Source organism: Oryctolagus cuniculus, chromosome 4, assembly GCF_964237555.1.
Source record: "Oryctolagus cuniculus chromosome 4, mOryCun1.1, whole genome shotgun sequence".
In the NCBI taxonomy this organism is placed as follows: Eukaryota; Metazoa; Chordata; class Mammalia; order Lagomorpha; family Leporidae; genus Oryctolagus; species Oryctolagus cuniculus.
Genome location: NC_091435.1, coordinates 51,423,738 through 51,449,401, shown reverse-complemented (window position 1 = coordinate 51,449,401; position 25,664 = coordinate 51,423,738). Strand labels below are relative to the sequence as shown.

At 36.0% G+C, this 25,664-nt stretch overlaps 1 protein-coding gene across 9 annotated transcripts in view; it reads right to left on the bottom strand.

Annotated features, from left to right (window-relative positions):
• EPHA6 (EPH receptor A6) overlaps positions 1-25,664 on the bottom strand; it is a 1,017,309-nt gene that overhangs the window by 844,695 nt on the left and 146,950 nt on the right. For 2 of the 9 annotated variants that reach the window (XM_051859386.2, XM_070071943.1), the window contains exon 3: positions 7,223-7,342. The exons of 6 other annotated variants lie outside the window; for them this stretch is intronic. In XM_051859386.2, the coding sequence (XP_051715346.1) occupies positions 7,223-7,270 (48 nt within the window). In that variant the 5' untranslated portion in view covers positions 7,271-7,342. Of the gene's footprint in view, positions 1-7,222; positions 7,343-15,166; positions 16,017-25,664 lie in introns of those variants that run through there. One more of the 9 variants, XM_070071945.1, reaches the window with a different exon arrangement.

Here is a 25,664-nt window from a genome sequence, read left to right as displayed (position 1 = left end):
GCTTGTTTTCTGTCATTTTAAATAAAGTAGTTACATGGTATAAATTGGAGCTGTCAGTCAAAAGATATGATTTAACCTATGCTGTCAACATTTTGAGTGTGTTTAAGTAAATTACTTAATCTTACCTGATCTTCTGATTCTATGCTTGTATCATAAAGAACACAATGCAATTTCCAAGGATTGTTATGAAGATGGTATTTCTCCATAGGTAAAGATATTTACAAATTATAAAAAAAAATTGAAATGGTTTACACTGTGTGGTTTAAGTGCAAGTCATTATCCTCATTGTCTTTGGAATTACTAATCTATAATATCACAAGCATCCTGACAGCAGGGATTCTATCTTAAAAACTTAACTCCTCAGAGCAAAAATGAATATGTCGGCTGGCGCCGCGGCTCACTAGGCTAATCCTCCGCCTAGCGGCGCCGGCACACCGGGTTCTAGTCCCGGTCGGGGCGCCGGATTCTGTCCCGGTTGCCCCTCTTCCAGGCCAGCCCTCTGCTGTGGCCAGGGAGTGCAGTGGAGGATGGCCCAAGTGCTTGGGCTCTGCACCCCATGGGGAGACCAGGAAAAGCACCTGGCTCCTGGCTCCTGCCATGGGATCAGCGCGGTGCGCCGGCCGCAGCGCGCCGGCCGTGGCGGCCATTGGAGGGTGAACCAACGGCAAAGGAAGACCTTTCTCTCTGTCTCTCTCTCTCACTGTCCACTCTGCCTGTCAAAAAAATAAAAAAATAAATAAAAAAAAATGAATATGTCTTAGAGAGACTAAGTTTAAATAACAGATGAAAAGTAGAGGAGAAGTTGGTATAAACATTGACAATTAAGCAGTAGAGAAACAAAATAAATATGATTTAAAATTATATTTTAATTTATTCAAATATTTCAGGAACAAAGTAAACTTTCCACACACCTTTTTTTCTTCCTTTTCATGTTTCTAGTCACTGAAATTATTACTTATTTTAATCCTTTATTATTTACTTACAATCACTAATAAGTATGGTGGTTTAGCTTCGCACACTAGTAGATAACCTTATATAACACCATTTTATGCACTTTTCATAAAATAATTTCATTTAATACTTAAAAAATTCCCATAAAGTCACTAATTATTACTAATGTAATGTTACAAATAGAGAAGCATTGAGTAGTTAATGTGCCCAAAATTGCACAACTAATAAATAATGAAACAAAGTTTTTAATCCAAACCCATTTTCCCAATGGCTATATTATACTGATTTTCTATATACTGCATTACCATTAGCTGCTTTTTTTTATGCTATCATTTTCAGTTTAATAATTTCAGTTACTACTTCTGTAATACAAATTCAGAAGACTTGAAAAACTTCTTAAAATCACTCCTGTATCAGTGAGAACTGAGCCAGATTTTAATTTATCTTGGACCTAATACGTACTTACAAATCAACATCAATGTTGTTGGTTTTGATTTAATAATAAAGCCTAACAACAAAGCAAAGGACACAAAGGGTTTTAGTTCTAGGACTTCATCTCCGACCAATTTTATTTACAATTAATAAAAAAGATAAAAGGTGCACATCAAAACACTATATATGGGAATATGTATCACCAAGATAGAACGCTCCAAGGTCAGGATTCAAATGCCCTATCACTGGGAACTTGGGATGCTGTCAAAATAGACAATGTAGGGTCAAAGCAGACAGCCTCAGTTCAGGCAACCCACCTTCTCTGAACCCTGTAATATTGTATACTCAATTCTCTGCTGTATTCATACAGGTTAATTATTAGTAGTAAACTAATTAAAAATTAGGTAGCCATGTTTGGTTTGATAAGGAATAACCCACCAGATTTTCACTTCTCTTGGATCTGATACATATGTATAAATTTCTCAAATTAATTGTTTAAGATGTCATCTGTGAAGACAAATTAAAGATAACTAACCATATCCTAATATTTTTCTTCTACTATAAATATGTAATATGAAGTGAGTATTCATTATTTTTATTAAAATAAATTATATTTTAAGCAATTGCTTTTTTCCTTAAAATTGATTTAGTTAAAAGTATCTAAAATTTCTTTGCATAACTTTCAAGAAACAAAGTAACCTAATATTTACTATGACATTTTCCTGCAGCATAAACAATGCAATATGTTTCAAATGTATTTTAAAATTGCCAAAAATGGGGTTAAAGCCCTGGTCTGAGTGCATGCATCCCATATGGGGGCTGGTTGGAGTCCCAGCTGCTCCGTTTCCAATCCGGCTCTCTGCTATGGCCTGGGATAGCAGTGGAAGATGGCCCAGGTCCTTGGGCCCCTGCACCCATGTGGAGACCTGGAAGAAGCTCCCAGCTCTGGATTGGCACAGCTCCAGCCATTGCGGCCATCTGGAGAGTGAACCAGTGGACGGAAGACCTCTCTCTCTGTCTCTACCTCTCTCTGTAACTCTGAGTTTCAAATAAATAAAATAAAATTGACAAAATTACACCAAGGTGATGCATGAAAATTACAGAGTGTAGGTTGAATATCTCAGAGAACTTCAGTTTTAGGAGGTAGTTGACAACCAATACTAGAAACACTTTTTAAAATATTTAGAAGTTGTACAGAAGCAAGCAAACTATAAATGGAAATAATTTATTAATAAAACAGTCCATTTTTAAATAAGTAATTTGATCACATTTTAAGAGACACAAAGATGAACTCTGCCAAAGTGAAAACAAAAATCTAAAATTTTGCCCTCACATATGTACAGACTTCCATGGTTAAAAATCCTACATACATCCAGACAATGGAATATTATTCAGTGCCAAAAAAAGGAATGAGCTATCATGACAGAAGTCACATCGAACAAATTTAAACATATTATTAAGTCACAGAATCCAATCTGAAAAGTCTACCTACAGAGTGATTGAAACCTATGACATATTTGAAAAGACAATATTATGGAAGAGTGAAAAGATCAGTGTTTCCCAGGGGACAGGCTGGAGAGATATCATATGTATGTAGAGCATACAGAATTTGGGAAGCTGTAAAAATACATTATAAACACTATAGTAGTACTAGTACATGGCACCATAAATTTCTCCAAACCCATACAATGTAAAATGTGTGTGTGTGTGTGTGCGTGCGTGTTTAAGCAACTTATTTGAAAAGCCGAGTTACAGAGATCTACCAGTGCCCATTTTGGATACCTGCATCTCAGGCAAGAGTTTAACCCCCAAATGCCACAACACCAGACCCAGTTTATATTTAGTAAAAGATGATACTTATTTGCATAGGTCAGGCGGCTATTGTAACATCAATATAAATCTTTCATAACTTTCTTTATTCTGGTCTTACATATATGATCTAATCATTACATTTTCCTGACTATGGAACTCAAGACAATACAGGTTCAGTGAAGATATTTTCATTCAGAATACCCATCAATTCTAGGGTTCCATACTGGAAAGCACAGGCTTACATATGAAAACACAAAGTAGGGCAGAGTGATGAGTATAAAATTAGAAAAACCACTTAGGGAAAGATGATGGTATCATGGACCACAGTAGTTGCAAAAATAGTGGTAAAAGCCATGCAGAGTTTGGATATATTCTTAAGGTAAAGTCACAGAGATTTGTTGTTCAATTTAACACACAGTTTAAAAAGAATGAAATTCAGTGTAACTCCAATGTTTTTCTTCTCTAGAGTAACTGGAATGCTAAAATTTTTCATTGTTGAATGGTAAATACAATGGCAGGAGGAAGCTGTAGTAGGTAGATAAGTAATCCAATTATGGAACTGTTGGTTGAGATGCATAACAGAAATCCACATTCAGGTACAATTCTGGATACTCAAGTCTGAGTTCAGAGATATCCAGGCAAGGAGTGCAAATTCAAGATTCATTAGTAAATTTGGTAATGTAAGTGGCTGGAAAAAACCACCAGCCAAAGAAATTAAAAAATGAAGATAAACAAAATACTCTTAAAGTTATGGCACCCAAGAGATACGTGTCAAAAAATAGGTAGCTATTATATGTGATTAAAGGGTGCCAAATACACCAAATAATCCAAATAATCCAATGGCTAAAAATTAAATTCTGAGTTTTACAATTTGAGTGTTAAAAGTGATCTTGAACTGAATTTCTCAGGCAGAGTAGTTTGAGAGAAGTCTAAGTGGAGTCATTTTGTGAGAGAAGATGGTGAGTACAGACAGCTCTTTCATGGTAATGGAGATAACATATAGATACATTTTCAAGTTATTTGAGAGAAATGTGAGGTAGCAGGAGAGAAATACATAACATTTTTATAGGTTGATGTTCATAATACAAATTATTTTGTATTAGAATAACACTACTCATGTCATAAAATATATATAATAAATTGCATAATTCATCTTCCTTACATTTCTAAATATTTGAAAATCCTAACCTGTTACCTCCTTTAATTTCATATAATAGATAATTTTTACAGTTTCTTTCCCTACAAAACATAATCTAACCTTTCACCTATAATTTTTAATACCATTATGTGTGCAAGTACCTATATCATTTAGATGTTTACATCTTATATGTGTATATACTTGTGTCTATACATACATATATTTGTGTATATATACATACATGTACACATATATTGATATAGGTATAATCTCTATTAAAACACAAAACTATAAGGTCGAAATAAATTATTTCTTGGCCTTCAGACTGTTTCTAAAGGACAATAATCCTTTTTTACAGCCTGTCTGTGTGATTTATTTGTTGGAAGCAGGTGTTTTGCCACTATTGCTTATCTGCACAAGTCATGACCATAGAAGCTGATCTATTTATGACCAGTTCTTCTTCACTGAAAAAAGCATGTTTAACACACTAATTCAAATGATTTATTGATTAACACATTAAAACGTTGACTTTTCTATATCCCAATATGTTAGGAAATTTTGTGGTTTTGGACCATTTTCCCTTTAACAAGTATCGTTCCTTCTTAACTTTGCTAATCCATACGTATGTTATTTTTTTCTTTATTTTTAAATTTTTTTGACAGGCAGAGTTAGACAGTGAGAGAGAGAGACAGAGAGAAAGTTCTTCCTTTTCTGTTGGTTCACCCCCCAAATGGCTGCTACAGCCAGCGTGCTGCGTGATCTGAAACCAGGAGCCAGGTACTTATCCTGGTCTCCCATGGGGTGCAGGGCCCAAGCACTTGGGCCATCCTCCACTGCACTCCCAGGCCACAGCAGAGAGCTGGACTGGAAGAGGAACAACCAGGACAGAATCCAGTGCCCCAACCGGGACTAGAACACGGGTTTCTGGCGCTGCAGGCAGAGGATTAGCCAAGTGAGCCATGATGCCGGCCATGTATTATAATATCCAGAGCGGCCAAATTTGCCAATAATACTTTCATTATACAAAATAAAGAACCATAAATCTTCATTTATAGTATATTTAAATAAATCTAATAACTGGAGAGTGTGGTCTCATTGAGGGTTTGGTTAATGCAACATAAAGCTTTAGAAATTTAAAATGTAATTTGGATTACTCTTAGTCCATCCAAATCACCATTGTCTTAAGCCACTCAGAAAAGAGAAGACCCACATACGCCAAAGTTGCTTTATGGTTTTTAGGCAGATAGACATGTAAATGTGTTTAAATTAGTAAATACAAACTATTAGGAAATGATGACTTATTTTCAAACAAGTCAAACATTATTCTTTCATCAAGTATTTGTCTTTAATTACTGATTTTGTATATCAATTCTATCAACAAATTTTTAAGTAATTAATATTTGAAAATCAATTGGGTAGGCTTATGGAAGACAGAAATACACATGATATATTGAGATAATATCAATTCCTTCCAAGAGTTTACAATTTAATGCTAGGGAAAGTTGAAAAACAACAAAATATACCCCCTGGAACCCAAAATTGTAATACATGGCAAATATGATAAAACTTATAAGTAGAACATGGATTAGTGAATATACTTTCTGCTAAAATCAGTAAGTGAATTATAAACAATCAAAAAGAGTCCTCAATTAGACATACCACACCTTCCTTAAATAGATATGTAAATACATAATAGTTTAACATTAGGCTCTTAAATACAATGCAAAGATAATTCCTACTTTTGTCTACCTTTTTATTATAGAATTTAAAGTGTTGGGGTATTGCATATTGCTTTCCTTGAATCTTTTATTTAAAAAATTAACCTTCTTAATTACTTTTTAAGCTATGTACATACAGTCTAAGCTAATTTTTTTCATCATTCATGTTTAGACATTTTAATATACCTCAGCAATTGTATCTTTCAAAGGCTTAATGCTATTTTTGAATACATTATGCTTGCAAAGATGATGTGCAACCTCTACTCATTGAGAGGCTACCTTCTCTTCAAATTACAATGCATTTCAATATTATGAATGAAGATTTTCATAATTTCAAAAGTCTACAAAATCTGAAATTTAGATTTTGAGATTAGTCTTAGGGAAAAAAAAATCATCTCAGATAATTTTGCTAATTCCCTGGCCTACATTTCCAGAGTCTTCCCAGTTGAGGAAACGAACATATGAAAACTTAGTACTTTCCAATTTTCCCTTATTAAAATCTATAATATTATAAACTTCCTTGAGCTTCATGTATAGAAAAAGAACAAGGATTACAGAAATTGCTTACTGCCAGGTATATAGTACACACAGGAAAGCTTGAAAATTTTGATGTTAAAGGATAAATAGATAGTATAGATTATTATTTTTTTTTTGAGAGGGAAAGGGACAGATATACAGAGAGAGAACTCCTACTTGCTTATTCATTCCTCCAATGCCTACAATGGCAAGGGCTGGGCTGGAGGCTAAGTTGAGATTCAGGAGTTGGAGCCCACAATTGAACTCAGATACTCATATGTGGGATGTGAACACCAGGCTAAATAAATACCCACTCCTGATACATATTTTTATAATTTAACTTTATACTCTATCATTATAAAGGATTCAGGACAATTTGATTTTTGTAAGGTTTGTATAAAACATATTCATTTTAATTAGCTAATTTTTCATGTTCTAGAACTATTACATTTCAAACATATTTCCAAAAAGTCAAAGATCTGTTTGTCATTGATATTTAAAAACATTTTAAAAATACGTTCAAAGTAAAATGTGGAATTTTTAATGTACTTATTAATTCTGGGGCCTAAAAAGACAAACTGTCATAGAAAAAGAAAATTTCTACTTAAAAATATGTTATAAATGCATATGTTGTTTTCCTAGAAACTTTCCCAACCTGGCTCCTATGGAGCTGCAGCATGTACATCCAGAGCAGAAGTAACATCGGGGTCTGGTGAGGAGGTCTCTTCAGTGCCTTCTTGAATTTTCCCCCCTTTTAGCAGTGTTGAAAATGGGTCTGGAAAAGCATAGGAAAGCTATATCAAATTTTCCTTAGGAGGTTTGTTCCATACTGTTTTAGCAACTTTGTACAGTGAAGGTGCTATATAGTATGATATTAAATAATCATTTTCACTAATGAGTCCTCCCGTGTCAAATTGATAACATCCTCCACATTAATATAATTGCATTGTATTAACACAGGCTAGGATAGATTTGAAGATATGCGTGTATGACTTAGAAAAGAAGCATACATACTTAGATGGAACTATTTAGAATGGTGTCCTATATATAAAATGAAATATGATGTTTCAGGCAATATGGGGCTTTTGATATACTCTAAATTGGACTTTCAAAAATATTTAAATATCATATATTCTTATACAATCTGAAAATATGAAATACATTATCTTGGAATAATTTGTTATTTCAGTGTTTACTACTCATAGAATACATGTCACATATACATAAAATGTACAATAGTTACATGTATGTAACTATTAGCCCAAAATAATATCATTAATATATCTTAGCTTGAATGAAAAGGTACTAGTGTATCCTAGAACTATAGATAATGCTTAATTTATTCAAATAATCAATGTAACTGCTCAAAACAAACTTTTTTAAAGAAATTTTTCCCTACTATTGATTAGCTGGTTCACTTTCTAAAACACATAAACATATTGTTAGCATGAGTATTATCTCCAGGTTTAGTGATAAAAGCACACAGTAAAAATATTTAAAGAAGAGTTGTTGCTAAAACAGTAACTATTAATCTGAATGCTCTTAGTGTTACTGGATCATTCAAACGTGTAGAAGGTATTTGCAGATATTAGAGAACCAATATACTTGAATCCTTATGTTATGACTAAAAGCATATATAAATTATAATTGGTATTAATTCCCCATTTTTTGGTGCTAGTATATTAAAATAAGAATATTAAACTTTATTATTTAAAGCTATCATATTTAAAGGACTTTTCCCCCTAATCTACATTTTCATATGTAGGATTGGCAGGCCTTTAGAAAAGGACACTTGAATGCTATGATTCTTTAAAGGTATTTACCTTGTAACTATTTAATCTTAATTCTATTTGCCTTCCTAATCATTCCCTAATTGTTTATAATTTTATCTAAACCACAAATATTTGAAAATATTATAAAACAATATAAGATAAAGGTTGCAAATACTCCTATATTCATTCACCATATGAATCTGACATAGTTAAACACAGAATAAAATTAAAGTAGCAGGATATAAAATCAATGCACAAAAATCAACAGCCTTTGTATACACAGACAATGCCATGGCTGAGGAAGAACTTTTAAGATCAATCCCATTCACAATAGCTACAAAAACAATCAAATACCTTGGAATAAACTTAACCAAGGACGTTAAAGATCTCTACGATGAAAATTACAAAACCTTAAAGAAAGAAATAGAAGAGGATACCAAGAAATGGAAAAATCTTCCATGCTCATGGATTGGAAGAATCAATATCATCAAAATGTCCATTCTCCCAAAAGTAATTTATAGATTCAATGCAATACCAATCAAGATACCGAAGACCTTCTTCTCAGATCTGGAAAAAATGGTGCTGAAATTTATATGGAGGCACAAGAGACCTCGAATAGCTAAAGCAATCTTGTACAACAAAAACAAAGCTGGAGGCATCACAATACCAGATTTCAGGACATACTACAGAGTAGTTCTAATCAAAACAGCTTGGTACTGGTACAGAAACAGATGGATAGACCAATGGAACAGAATTGAAACACCAGAAATCAACCCAAACATCTACAGCCAACTTATATTTGATCAAGGATCTAAAACTAATTCCTGGAGCAAGGACAGTCTATTCAATAAATGGTGCTGGGAAAATTGGATTTCCACGTGCAGAAGCATGAAGCAAGACCCGTACCTTACACCTTACACAAAAATCCACTCAACATGGATTAAAGACCTAAATCTACGACCTGACACCATCAAGTTATTAGAGAACATTGGAGAAACCCTTCAAGATATTGGCACAGGCAAAGAGTTTCTGGAAAAGACCCGGGAGGCACAGGCAGTCAAAGCCAAAATCAACTACTGGGATTGCATCAAATTGAGAAGTTTCTGTACTGCAAAAGAAACAGTCAGGAGAGTGAAGAGACAACCAACAGAATGGGAAAAAATATTTACAAACTATGCAACAGATAAAGGGTTAATAACCAGAATCTACAAAGAGATCAAGAGACTCCACAAAAACAAAACCAACAACCCACTTAAGAGATGGGCCAAGGGCCTCAATAGACATTTCTCAAAAGAGGAAATCCAAATGGCCAACAGGCACATGAAAAAATGTTCAAGGTCACTAGCAATCAGGGAAATGCAAATCAAAACCACAATGAGGTTTCACCTCACCCCGGTTAGAATGGCTTACATTCAGAAATCTACCAACAATAGATGCTGGCGAGGATGTGGGGAAAAAGGGACACTTACCCACTGTTGGTGGGAATGTAAACTGGTCAAGCCACTATGGAAGTCAGTCTGGAGATTCCTCAGAAACCTGAATATAGCCCTACCGTTCGACCCAGCCATCCCACTCCTTGGAATTTACCCAAAGGAATTTAAATTGGCAATCAAAAAAGTGGTCTGCACCCTAATGTTTATTGCAGCACAATTCACAATAGCCAAGACCTGGAACCAACCTAAATGCCTATCAACGGTAGACTGGATAAAGAAATTATGGGATATGTACTCTTTAGAATACTATACTGCAGTAAGAAACAACGAAATCCAGTCATTTGCAACAAAATGGAGGAATCTGGAACACATCATGCTGAGTGAAATAAGCCAGTCCCAAAGGGACAAATACCATATGTTCTCCCTGATCGGTGACAACTGACTGAACACCAAAAAGGAAACCTGTTGAAGTGAAATGGACACTATGGGAAACGGTGACTTGATCAGCATAGCCCTGTTAATGAACAACTTAATACATTATCCCTCTTAGTAGTTTTTTTTTGTCTGTTCTACTTAATATGACTGGTTTAATTCTGTAATTAATACACAGTTATTCTTAAGTGTTGAGATTTAACTGAAATGTGATCCCTGTTAAACATAAGAGTGGGAATAAGAGAGGGAAGAGATGTCCAATTTGGGACATGCTCAAGCTGACTTGCCCCAAATGGTAGAGTTAGAATCATACCAGGAGACTCCAATTTAATCCCATCAAGGTGACATGTACCAATGCCATCTCACTAGTCCAAGTGATCAATTTCAGTTCACAATGGATCATAATGAAAGGACTAAGAGTCAAAGGGAGCACATAAACAAGTCTAGTACCTGCTAATACTAACTGATAGAATAAATAAAGGGGAGAGTGATCCAACATGGGAAGTGAGATACTCAGCAGACTCATAGAATGGCGGATGTCCTGGACAGCACTCTGGCCTCAGAATCAGCCCTAAAGGCATTCGGATCTGGCTGAAAAGCCCATGAGAGTATTTCAGGCATGGAAAGCGAAGACACTCTGGCAACAACAACAACAACAACAACAACAAAAAAAAAAAAAAAAAAAAAAAAAAAAAAAAAAAAACTAAATGAAAGATCTCTGTGAGTGATCCCAGTGGAAAGAACAGGCCATCAAGGAAGGAGGTACCTTTCTCTGAAGGGAGGAGAGAACCTCCACTTTGACTATGATCTTGTCTAAACAAGATAAGAGTCGGAGAACTCAAGGGGCTTCCATAGCCTTGGAAACTCATGACTGGTGCATAGGGAGATTACTGATGCCATAAACAGGAGGTTCAATTTGTAAAGTCAACAACAGGAGTCACTGTGCACTTACTCCTCATGTAGGATCTCTGTCCTTAATGTGCTGTACATTGAGACTTAATGCTATAACGAGTACTCAAACAGTATATTTCACTTTGTGTTTCTATGGGGGTGCAAACTGTTGAAATCTTTACTTAATGTATACTAAACTGATCTTCCATAAAAAAAAAAGAAATTATTAATAGGTCTGATCTGATTTCATCATCATTTAAAAAATCATCAATTATTTTTCACTTTATGTTTCTGTGTGGGAGCAAACTGTTGAAATCTTTACTTAATGTATGCTAAACTGATCTTCTGTATATAAGGAGAATCGAAAATGAATCCTCATGTGAATGGAAGGGGAGAGGGATTGGGAAAGGGGAGGTTGTTGGGTGGGAGGGACGTTATGGGGGGGAAGCCATTGTAATCCATAAGCCGTACTTTGGAAATTTATATTCATTAAATAAAAGTTAAAAAAAAGGTACTCCATATATAGTTTATTTAACAAATACAAAACCAGTAGAACTATATTTCTCTTTGTTTCATTTTGCCTGATTATTATTGAATTCTACATGATTATTTAAAAGTCACAGTTAAAATAAGAAGATATGCTGAAAAATTACTTCTGAAAAACAAATTATCACCTATGGAAATGATAGTCTACAATGAAAATTAGAAATCTCAAAAGTGTTAATATATAATTTCTTCACTAATAATGGCAGAATAACATTAAATTAAAACTGATCATTAAGAATAAACTTTAAAGATAGAAATGAAGACTTCAGTTGTAATGTAGGAAAATGTTATCCAAATTTGCACTAACTTCCAGGCCATTAAAGTCAAAAACAAAATAGTATGCTCAAAGTAAAATATTCTATGAACAAACAACCTTCTTTGTGATGAAAATATGTGCAAATATATTTCCTTCTGTGAATAACACCCATTAAAACAGGAAAATGCATTACACATCTTCAAAGAGAAACTATTAATAGTTTATTCCAACAAAGAGAATACAATATTGTGCAGGAAAATGTTATGGTTTAGCAACAGAAATTTCTAAGGTGAAGTTCCTCACACATATGCTACTGCAGACATTCAAAGAAATGTCTGAGCCACATTCTGTTTATCAACTCTCAAAATTCATGTTCTCACAGGCAAAATATAAGGATTTGTTCTTAATTGCCCTCCAAGTCTTGATTGATTCTAGCATCAATTCTGAAGCCTAAAGTCCAAAGTCTCATATAAATATTATCTAAAGGAGATGTGAGTAAGATTGTAGATTATTCCTGGGACAAAACTCTCATCCAGTTATGAACCTGTAAAACCAAACAAGTTCAGTATCTCAAAAAGTACAGTGGTGGGGCAGGCATAGGACTGACATTCCCATTCCAAAAGGGAGAAATGGGAAACAGAAAAGGACAATTTGCTCGAATCAAGTCCACAACCTGCAAGGCAAACTCCATGATGCCCAAAATATTCCTCTTTGACTTGATTCTATGTTTTTTGGACTCACTGGGTTGCATCATAATCCCTAGGGCTCAACTGCAGGTTTTCCATACTACAGTTATTGGTGGTGGCCCAACCCATAGCACAGCTCTCTGCTAAACAATGTTCGTGCCCACAGGCCACAAACCCATGGCTTCCTTTGGAGGTCATTTTTCCTACTGTGACCTTAACTATGGTCCTGGTGGCCCATGAACTGTCTCTGAGGTTCCTCCTTTTCCCTTAAGAATACACAAATGTTCAGTCTTCCTTCATTATATTCTATCCTCTCCGTTTAATTTAGTCCCAGTTGACAGAAATTCTATAGGTATAATCTCATCTGTATTCCTGTTTAGGTATAATCTCATCTGTATTCCTGTTTTGGTGAGATGATGGTTAATTAAATCACTCACACCCACATATATCTCTTTATCAAATACCATACCCTTGGTGTTCTCTTCTGAACATTCTGTCTTGTTTTTTGGAATATGGAGAGGCTGAGATTTTTTCTAAATCTTCACGTTCTGGTTCCATTTGCTTAACAATTCTGTCTCCAATGTATTTCTCTTGTCTGATATTTTAAAAATGCAGTCAGGGTGAATCAAATCACTCTTCTAACAATTTCCTTAGATATCTCCTCAAATAAATATCCTATTTCATCACAGCTAAGTTTTACCTTCCAAAAAACACTAGAATATGAACATAACTAAACCAAGTTATTTGCCACTTTATAACAAGTATTGTCCTGCCTCACACAAAAACTTTAACAATTTCCATCTGAGATCTCATCAGAATGGCTTTTTTTTTTAAAGATTTATTTATTCATTTGAGAGGCAGAGGTACACAGAAGGAGAGACAAGGGGAAAGGCCTTCCATCTGTTTGTTCACTCCCCAGATGGCCACAATGGCTGGAGCTGGGCCAATCCAAATCCAGAAGCCAGGAGCTTCCTTGAGGTCTCCCACACAGATGCAGAAGCCCAAGCACTTGGGTCATCTTCTATTGCTTTCCCAGGCCAAATAAGAGAGCTAGATCAGAAGAAGAGCAGCCACGACTAGAACCAGCACCCCTATGGGATGCCAGCGCTGCAGGTGGAGGCTTAGTCCACTATGCCACAGTGCTGGCCCCATCAGAATGGCTTTTAAAATCTGTATTACTACCAGCATTTTGTATAGAATTATTTAAGTATATTTATGTATTTCTCCAGAGCTTTCATTTTTCAGAATCCTCACCAAAATCACCCTTAAAATTTCATTCATAACATGTCATTTTTCCCCAGGACGTACTTTAATGATATTCAAGCCTTTGCCCCTTATCTAGTTCCAAGGTTGTTTCCACATTTTTAGGTACATGTTACACTAGCATTCCATTTCTCAGTGCCAACAGTTACTTGTCACTTTTGTTGCTATCACAGAACACTAAAGACTTGGTAGACTAAAAAAAATTCATTTCTCACAGTTTCTTAGTTTGGATATCCAAATCAAGGCAAAAACAAATCCAATGGATGATGTGGGTACACTTTGTGGTTTGCTGGAAACCTGTTTTTCATTGTATCTTCCCAGAGCAGAGAGAGAAGACAGAAGGCAAGGCAAGTATTCTTGTGTCTCTTCTCATGTCATTGATCCCCAAATAATTTCATAGATATGACACATATATGTACATATTGATACTGGAAAATATTTGAATAGTACATATTAAATTGCTTTAGGCAATTTAAGGTAACATCCTATGAAAATATGCACTAAAATTTAAAGGAATAAAAATGAGGGCTCTGCTCCTAGTATCTAATTACTTCCCGTGGGATCCTACCTCCAAAAACCATCATATTGAGGATTAGGCTTCAACATATGAACTTTGAGTGACACAACCATGCAGCTCACAGCAGTGCCGCTGCAACTACTGAGAGTCTCTTAGTAAATTTCTAAGTCCAATTTAGTGTACCTATTTTGATTTAACAATGGGCAGGCTTAAAATATTATTAAAATGCCTGCTAGCTTTCAGGAGATGTAAAATAAGTTAGGCACTTACACTTGGAGAATGAAAAGGCACGAATCCATCACCTGCTCTAGTCCCCACCAGTCCTGGGAACTTACATTTCCAGATATTTCATACCATAGTGATAACTCCAGTGTACTCAGAAAACTAATTGCATTTCTGATTTGAAAATAATTTTTTCAAGTATTCTAAGACTAAATTTCATTTGGTTAGTAAAAGAAATATATTTGATATTTGAAGTAAACTGTAGTGCTTTTGTAGTGTTTTGAAACAACAACACTGAGATATCTCCAGCTATTTCAGATAATGGTAGAATGTCTTATGTTGGGCTGTCTTCTATTAATAATGATAAACTCTGGAGCTGGGGAAGAATGACAGTACATGAAAGAGACTCAATAGAAGCAGAAACTAAAGGAGACAATACTCTGAATGATGCGGCTATTGAAAAAAAAATTCTTAATTTAGACACCCCACCCATTCCTACCTACAATAGCAATTCTATCTACAATGTGAGAGCAGGTGTTGACAAAAGGGAGACAGACTTATAAAGCTGAAGTTTTACTGACCTCTTATTAAGGAATCAGAAGTTGGACTCCTTGGCTTCCAGAGTGCCTGGTGGTTCTGAGTGGGGGTAGGGTTTAGAGCAGGAGCCACAGAAGGATGATTCCAAAGAGCTGCATATTTCTATCTCACAGTCCTATGCTGACTCAAACTGCCCCTCTGCTGGGTGGTATAAAAAGCAGCCTGGAGGATAACAGGTGAAAGCCTGAAAAAAATTTCCTAGATTTTATCCACACACCCTAAGGGACAAAAGCCTTTTCAGAGACCCAAAACACCAAAGAGCGTTTTTAAGCAGTGGCTTTCACACTGAAAGCACCCTGTCTAGTAACAGTAACTATGTCTCCTAAGGGACTGTCTCTCCTATCACACATATACAATCAAAATAGATGGAGTTAACACTTAAAATCCTAAAAGCAAACTCCCCCCAAATCAAGATGAGCTGTGTATAAATTAACTTCCTCTTAGAACAAAACTCAAAAGTTCTTGGAGGAAAATGACAGAATCCAGGGTTTCTAAAATATATCATCCAAACATGCTAAGAAACATATGATCCTGGGAAATGCAAACCATTATGGAATAAAAACCACAGGGGTGAGATGCTGAAGTTAGCAGAGGGAGTATAAAATAATTATGATAAATCAGTTAAAGAAACATTAAGAAAAGGTGACTAGAGGGATGGTACCGAGTATTTCACAGGAGAGATCTACGAGCAGCAAAACACAACTAACAGACAAAATAAACCAGAGGAAATCATGGAACAGAACAATTCAATATCTGAAATGAGAAATCTTTCAGTTGAGATTAAAAACATATTGGGCAAAAAAGAAAAAAAAAATCACTGAACCTGAAACATAGGTTCATAGAAATCATCCATGACAAAATACACAAAAAAAGTTAAGAAAAAGAAAATGAAAGAACTTCAATGATCTGAGAGCCCAAAGAAGATAACCTGAATACAAGAGAAGGGAGAGAAACCGTGCAATAAATATTATTTGAAAAAACGATGAAAATTTTCAATTAACAGATATTTTATTCTATATGTCTGTATGTCTATTGTGGGGGAGGGGACAAGCTGTTTGGGAAAGGAAAAACTGCAAAATTGTGAAATAGTTATCAAAATACTTGGTGAGAAAATGATTTTTGAGAAGCAAACCTCAATTTTTTTATTCTGTATATTAAATTATTTACATCATCTCAAATCACTTCAGAGCCTTTGAGTCAATTGTTAAAAACTTTTTTGTCATAAAGCATGATAGTAACAGTCATTTCTCACAAAAAATGAGAACCGTTATCTTGACATTTCCTGTTTACATGACAAGATGTTCATCAAAGTATTGTTATGGTGACCATAACACATTAAATATCCATACTCTCCCTACTTTGGCTCTTAAATCCACATCTATTTTTCTCACATAATTAACTTTCCTCTCATTTCAGTATAAAATATAAATACTCTTATACTGAACTTTGTATTCCTAAAATTTCATAACCAAGTTCTTCTGTTCCAAGAAACTTCAAGCCTCCTAAACTGCCTCATACTTTCATACTGATTTGCAGCTTGATTCTACATCCTGCCTTACCACTTCTTACAAGGAGTTAATGAAACAGGAAAATTACAAGAGGAGTCTTTTATAGTTAATTTCATTAGAGGAACTTTCAAGATCAATGTAGTGTCTGGGATAGCCTAAAAACTATTTGCTCTCTAGGTATCTGCATGTGGCAAGGTCTGCATTTTTAAAAATTAAAGTATTTTACCTAAGGATTTCAAAAACATCTTTAGCTAAAACAATTCCATATATGGTGAATAAAGAAAGTCTACACTTTTAAACTTGGAGATTAATTATTAGAAGGAATTCTAAATTCCATGGATTAATTCTACTAAACATTTATCTTTTTTCATTATTTCTAATTTGTGTGGTTTAAGTAATGTGAAATTGTGTTAAACACTAGGCAAAATGTTCTCTCTTCATAGGCTTTTGAAATACAAAAATTTTTTAACAAAATGCAAAAATGTAGGCTGGATAACTGACGTGCATGCATTCTGTGACAAAATAAATATTTCACTTAGAAATTTTTCCCCCAAGTAATAAAGACACAAAAGAACATAAAGTTAAATGAACTGCACTGCTTAGAATTAATAGTTACAAATATATATTTTTATCATTTGAAGTATTTTTAAATTGTAGATATCATATATTTTAACTCTAAGTAACAGAATTTTTGAAAAGTAGTCTCCTAAATAATCATAAAATTATTTTCAAACCTAATAAAATTGATACTGAATCTTCAAATTTATATACATAATCAATTGAAGTATACTTCTTGCATTTGGTTATGACTGCCTCTATTTTCAAAGTTTTTATTTCTTAAGTAGGCAGAGAAATATATACATACAGTGAGAGAGAGACAGATACACAGATAGACAAGCAGTGACAGAGAGAGCACACCCCTTTCTGATGTTTTACTACCAAAATGCCTGCAACTGAGGAATGGGCCTAGCAGAAGGGTGCTGGAATGCAATACACATTTCCAATGTGGGTGTCAGAACCCCAAATAATTGATTCATTACAACTGCCTCTGAAGGTTTGCACTGGCAGGAAGCTGGAGCCAGGAGCTATAGCCATATATCCAAATATAATAATTCAGACACAGAACAAGAAATACTGCTAGGCTAAATGCCTGCCCACCTCTTTGTAAAATGTGAACAGCCCTTTTCTCCAAATATTTCATCTAGTGATGTTATCATTCCTTGAAAATCTCTGCTCAATTAATTATTCCATTAGTCATTACAAATTGGTGATTTCTAATTCTATCATTCATTCCATATTTAGTAATAGGAATTCTTCTGTAATGTAATGGTTCATCAGGAACCATATGGTTACCAGAAAAATCTCATACTGGAAAATAAGCAAACATACTTAATTCTTTCCATTAATTATAAAATTCCAGGGTAAAGATTTGTTACAGTAGTCAACATTAAATAAATAGAAACTTTTGTTCCCTTTTTCTCTCACTTTCTAGACATCAAGGTACAATCATGGATTTAATATACTTCCTATGTTAAAATCAACTGTAGTCGACACTGTTTTGGATATTTAAATTATCACAATCATAGCAAACAGAAGCACTATAAATCTGAAATTATGCTATCATAAATACACAGAGCACTAAAAGTTATGACTTCTAGATGAATTGCAAAGCCACATCAGAAAATTAATTTCATATTCTCTAATTACTCAGAGCAATTAGGCAGAAAAATAAATCAAAGAGATACAAATTGGGAATGAAGAAGTCAAATTATCTCTATTTGCAGATGACATGATTCTGTATACAGGGGATCCAAAAGACTCCACCATGAAACTATTGGAACTCATAGAAGAGTTTGCTAAAGTGGCAGGATATAAAATCAAGGCACAAGAATCAACAGCCTCTGTATACACAGACAATGCCATGGCTGAGAAAGAACTTCTAAGATCAACCCCTATCATAACAGCTACAAAAAATCAAATACCTTAGAATAAATTTAACCAAAGATGTCAAATATCTCTACAATGAGAATTAGAAAACAAAAACCAAAGATGTCAAATATCTCTACAATGAGAATTAGAAAACATTAAAGAAAGAAGAAGATAAAAAAAATGGAAAAGTCGTCCATGTTCATGCATTGGAAGGATCCATATAATCAAAATGTCCATACTACTGAAAGCAATTTACAGGTTCAATGTGATACCAATCAAAATACCAACAACATTTTTCTAAGATACAGAAAAATGATTTTGAAATTCATATGGAAAACCAAGAGATCTCGGACAGCTAAAGCAATCTTATACAACAAAAAACAAAGCCAGAGGCATCACAATAACAGATTTCAAAACATACTTCAAGGCAGTTATAATAAAAACAGCCTGGTACTGGTACAGAAACAGATGGATAGATTAATGGAATAGAATAGAATCACCAGAAATCAATCCAAACATCTACAGCCAACTTATATTTGATCAAGGATCCAAAACCAATCCCTGGAGCAAGGAGAATCTCTTCAACAAATGGTGCAGGGAAAACTGGATTTCCACATGCAGAAGTATGAAATAAGATCCCTTCCTTACATCTTACACAAAAATCCACTCAACATGGATTAATGATCTAAATCTATGACACAACACCATCAAATTATTAGAGAATATTGAGGAAACCCCATAAGACATTGGGATAGGTAAAGACTTGTTGGAAAAGACTCCAGAGGCACAGGCAGTCAAAGCCAAAATTAACAAATGGGATTATATCAAATTGAGAAGTTTCTGTACTGCAAAAGAAACACTCAGGAAAGTGAAGAGGCAACCGACAGAATGGGAGAAATCATTTGCAAACTTTGCAACTGAAAAAATATTAATAACCAGAATATACAGAGAGATCAAGAAATTCCACAACAAAACAAGAAACCCATTTTAAGAGCTGGGCAAAGGACCAGTTACTCTACATGAAGAGAGTTATGAAAGCATTCGGATTTGCCACTGCCAATTCACTACTATTAATATTTTCATAGCATAATTAATGAAAAAAAGCAAGCATCACTAAAATACATAGTTTTAAAAATATGCATTTATGGGGCTGGTGCTGTGGTGCAGTGGGTTAATGCCCTGGCCTGAAGGGCAGGCATCCCAAATGGGCACCAATTCGAGGCCGAGCGGCTCCACTTCTGATCCAGCTCTCTGCTTTGGCATGGGAGAGCAGTGGAGGATGTCCCAAGTCCTTGGGCCCCTGCACCTGTGTGTGAGACCCAGAGGAAGCTCCTGGCTTTGGTTCAGTGCAGCTCCGGCCATTGCAAACAATTGAGGAGTGAACCAACGGATGGAAGACCTCTCTCTCTTCCTCTCCTCTCCCTGTGTAACTCTGACTTTCAAATAAATAAAATAAATCTTTAAAAAATGTATTTAATTTTCCAGATAATTTAAATTTTTTGAAGGATTTATTTCTTTATTTGAAAGGCAGAGCTGGGGTCAGTGCTGTGGAAGGTTAAGCCACCTCCTGCAATGCCAGCATCCCATTTGGATACTGGTTAGAGTCCTGGCTGCTCCACTTCAGCTCCAGCTCCCTGCTAATGTGCCTGGGAAAACAATGGAAAATGACTGAAGTATATCAGGAAAGCAGTGGTATATGGCCCCTGCCACCCATGGGGGAGACTTGGAAGAAGCTCTTAGCTCTTGGCTATGGCCTAACTCAGACCAGTGTGGCCATTTGGGGAGTGAACTAGTGGAGGAAGGATGGATCTCTCCTCCCCTCTCTCTATCTTGCCTTGCTAATAAATAAAAATAAATTGCTTTGAATAAAGGAAAGAAAGAGCGACAAAGAGAGAGCCAAAAAAGAGATCCTCCACCCACTGGTCACTCCTCAAATGACACAAATGGCCAGAACTGGGCTATGCTAAATCCAGGAGCCAGCACAAGCCTGGCCACCCACATGCCTTGGTGGCAGGGATCCAACTACTTGGGTGATCTTTGCTGTCTTTCCAGGGACATTAGCAGAAAGCTGAATCAGAAGCAGGGCAGCCAGGGCTTGAACTGGCACTCCAATATGGAATGTCAGAGTCACACGCAGCTGCTTAACCTACATGTGCAACAACTCTGGAACAGTCTTTTTTTACCTTAATATTTTAATTATTTTTGAGGTACCATTTTTAATACATTATAGTCAAAGGATTAATGGCTCCACTAAATAAAGAGTTCAACAAATTAAAATGTAACTAAAAGTAAAAGGAGCATAGTCCAGCAGGAAAATAGGTAAGGGCTTTAATCGATAATTAAAAGAATATCAACCTCAGTCATATTAAAATAGCCACAAAATCATTAAAACTATAGTAGCATATAATTCCTACTGATTTAACAAAGTTTGATAGAATACTGCATTTTTAGGGAGACTGACAAACTTTATTTTTTTTAACTCCCACATGTAAAGGAGATTTTTTTTTAATCAATTTTGTATGTACAGGGGCAGGTGTGGCACAGGGTGTTAATCTGGCACGTGGGACACCTTCATTCTAAATCAGAGTGCCTGGTTCAAGTACCCCCATTCTGTTTCCAAGCCAGATTCTTGCTAATGCACCTAATATATTAGCCCAAATACCTGAGTTCTCGCCACCACTGTAAGAGACCCAGACAGACTCCAACCAGCAGATGGAAGCTCTTTGTCTCTATCTTCTCTTTGCATGTCACTCTTTCAAATTGTGTGTGTGTGTGTGTGTGTTTTAAGGTAAAGTGACAAAGACAAAGAGAAACAGAGATATGCTTCATCCACAGTTTCACTTGTTAAATGGCTGTTACAGTTGGGGTTATGCCAGGAGACAGGAACTCCATCTGGTTCTCTCCTGTGTGGCAAAAACTCAGGTACTAGAGTTATCACTTGGTATTTCCCAGGCAACTTAGCAGGGAGCTGGATCAGAAGCAGAATATCTAGGATTCAAACTGGCACTCCAATATGGGATGCAGGCAGCTTAAAGGTGGCAGCTTAAAATGCTGTTCCTGAGTGGAAGAAGATGGCAGAATAGGGAGGGAGCTTACTACTCTAGTCTTAGGGGAATATATTTTTTAAAAAGTAGAGTGAGAGAGAGAAATATCAGGGTAGAGTTAGGGAGAAAACAGCAAAGGAAACTTCAGGCAAATTAGAGTGACACTATTGACCTGCATTGAGGGTGGGGACATGGAAAACTCAGGATTCAAGCAGCTGAGAGCATCAGCACCAGCTCTGGAGTCAGGTGAGACCGGAATGCAGCAGCCCAAGCTACTGGCGATAAAGCTGTGGGAAGAGCCTGGCAGGAATCAAGCTTGGAGCCCTGTGCGGGACAGTGAACTTGACAACCTAGAGGTTAAAAATGGGGCCACATTTCTCTCTTTCAGATCACAAAGCACCTGTGTCCAGTAACTAGCCAAGAGAGGGCAGGCACCATTTTGGACAGACATAACAGCTGTACCAGCTCATGTCCTTGTGTCTGGCAACCAGCCAAGAGGAGACACCTGACTCTGGCTGGGATAATTGACAGGAGGCAGGGGGTGCAACTGGGAACTCAAAACACTGTGGCTGTGTAAGGGTACAGGGTGTAGCTCGGACTTAGAGCAGTCACTGTGGGAGGCTCCACATGCTCAGGTCTCCCTGATTCCCTGGTGAGGGTCAATACTACAGGATCCATGTTCACATCAAGGACTGCACAGATCCTTTGGGTGGTTCTTAAGACAGCGTGAATGAAAACCGTATCCACTGGAGCTAGTGCCCAGGCATTGGTCTCCTTTCAGGAGAGGAGATGAGCATGGGAATACACCAACAGAATAGAACAAACTTCCTCTCTGGAAAAAAAAAAAAAGGAGGTGAGGAGATTTACCATACCCAATCTGGGTATCACCTTGGACACTCCCCTCACACACACATGACCACACCCAGCACATGCTTCTGGGTATTCACTGAAAGAGCAGTCACTCCAGTAAGCCAAAAAGACATAGTTCAAAGATAAATGGAATCAGAGGGAGGGGCGGGATTCAACAAGTGTCACCACAGATGTCTAATAATAAACACAGCAATTAAAGAAACAGGAATAAGGAAGACAATATGAACATACCAAAAAGAACACACAGCACTTCAATACTAGAATTTTAAGATGAAGAGATTGACAAAATGCCAGGAATGGAATTCAAAAAATTGACTGTAGGATTACTTAGAAATAATCAGAAGTTGGCCGGCGCCGCGGCTCACTAGGCTAATCCTCCACCTTGCGGCGCCAGCACACCGGGTTCTAGTCCTGGTCGGGGCGCCGGATTCTGTCCCGGTTGCCCCTCTTCCAGGCCAGCTCTCTGCTGTGGCCAGGGAGTGCAGTGGAGGATGGCCCAGGTGCTTGGGCCCTGCACCCCATGGGAGACCAGGAAAACCACCTGGCTCCTGGCTCCTGCCTTCGGATCAGCGCGGTGCGCCGGCCGCGGCGGCCATTGGAGGGTCAACCAACGGCAAAGGAAGACCTTTCTCTCTGTGTCTCTCTCTCACTGTCCACTCTGCCTGTTAAAAAAAAAAAAAAAAGAAATCATCAGAAGCAAATTCATGAATTAAAGAAATATATACATGACATGAATAAAAATTTTTCCTATTAAATTGAGATTTTAAAGACAAATCAAAATGAAATATAGTAAATGAAAAATTCAATACAACAAATAAAAAATACAGTAGAAAGCCTAAGAACAGATGGCTGAGGCAGAAGAAAGAATATATTAGTCAAAAGACAAATCTGGAAATTTTACAGTGAGACCAAAAAACAGAAGAAAAATAAGAAAAAAAGTGTCAGAGACGTTATGGGACTTAGGTGTTCCTGAAGATGTGGAAAGAGAAAATGAATTAGAAGGCCTTTTAGTGAAATAATTACAAAATACATCCCTAATTTGGAGAAAGAATGGGCCATCCAACTACAAGAAGCTCATAGATCTCCTAATAGACATGACCAGAAAAGGTCTTCACCACAACATATTATAGTCAAACTCTTCACAATAATACATACAAAAAAGCACACGAGAGGAATGCCAGATTATTTTCAGAGGATCTCCAATTAGACTCACAGTGGATTTCTCATCAGAAACCCTAGAGGCTAGGAGAGAATGGCAAGATATATTCTAACTCTTAAGAGGAAAAAAATGTCAACCCAGAATACTGTACTCTCATTTATGAAAGAAGGTGAAAGAAAGACCTTCCATAACAAACAGAAATTGAAAGAATTTATCACCACTTGTCCAGCCTTACAAAAGATGCTCAAGCATGTGGTACACAAAGAAACATGGACATCACTATGAAAGAAGTTGAATGCAGAAAATCTCAGTAAAAGTACAAAGGAAATCCAAGTGAACAATAGGAATATTTATGGAAAAATGGCAGGGCTAGTATGTTACTTACCAATCAATAGTCATCTTGAATGTAAATTGCCTCAACTCTCCAGTTAAAAGATGCAATCTGGGCTGAATGGATTAAAAAACAAAACTCATCTGTTTGCCTCTCCTCTTTCTGTATAACTCTGATTTTCAAATAAATAAATAAATCTTTAAAAAAAATGTTACAGGACACAGCAAATGCAGCATTAAGAGGAAAGTTTATAGCAATTGGTGCCTACGTCAAGAAATTGGAAAGGCACCAGATAAATGAGCTATTAATGCATCTCAAATCAACCTCAAAACTAGTAGGAGAAAAGAAATAATTCAACTAGAGAAGAAATAAAGAAAATTGAAACAAAAAAAATACAAAAGATCAGCAAATTGAAAAAATGGTTTTTTGAAAAACTAAACAAAATTGACACACCAAAAAAAGGAGAAAACATAAATAAATTAGAGACAAAAATGGAAACGAAACAACAGAAACCACATAAATAAAAAGAATCATCAGAATTTACTTCAAAGGGCTGTACGCCATCAAATTGGGAAACCTAAAAAAAAAATGGATAGATTCTTGGACACATACAACCTACCTTTATTGAAACATGAAGATTCAGAAAACATAAACAGACCAATAACCAAGATGGAAATTGAATCAGTAACAAAGACCCTCCTAACAAAGAAAAGCCTAGGACCAGATGGCTTCACTCCTGAATTCTACCAGATGTTTAAAGGACTAATTCTAATTGTTCTCAAGCTCTTCACAACAACAGAAACGGAGGGAATCCTCCCAAATTCCTTCTATGAAGCTAGCATCGTATTCATTCCAAAACCTTAAAAAGATTCAACAGAGAAAGCGAACTGCAGACGAATATCTATGATGAACATATATGCGAAAATCCTCAACAAAATACTAGCCAATTAAATCCAACAACACATCAGAAAGATCCCAGACGAATCACAAATCAAATAAAGTGATACACTGCATTAACAAACTGGCAAAAAAAAACATATGATTTTCTCAATAGAGGGCAGGTAAAACATTTGATAAAATACAACACCCTCTCAAGATGAAAGCTTTAAGCAAATTGGGTTTAGAAGAAACATCCCTCAGCACAATCTGGGCAATTTATGACAAACCCTCAGCCATCATCCTACTGAACGTGGAAAAGTTTGATCTATTGAGATCTGGAACCAGACAAGCATGGCTACTCTCACCACTGCTATTCAGTATAGTCCTGGATGTTTTAGCCAGAGCCATTACAAGAAAAATAAATCAAAGGGATACAAATTGGAAAGGAAGAATGACATACATGATTCTATACATAGGGGATCAAAAGACTCCACTAAGAGACTACTGGAACTCATATAAGAGGTTGCTGAAGTCGCAAAATATAAAATCAACACACAAAAATTAATAGCTTTTGTATACACAGACAATGCCATGGCTGAGAAAGAACTTCTAAGATCAATCCAATTCACAATAGCTATAAAAAAAATCAAATACCTTGGAATATTTTTAACCAAGGATGTCAAAGATCTCTATGATAAGAATTATAAAACATTAAAGAAACTAATAGAAAACACAAAAAAATGGAAAAATCTTACGTGTTCA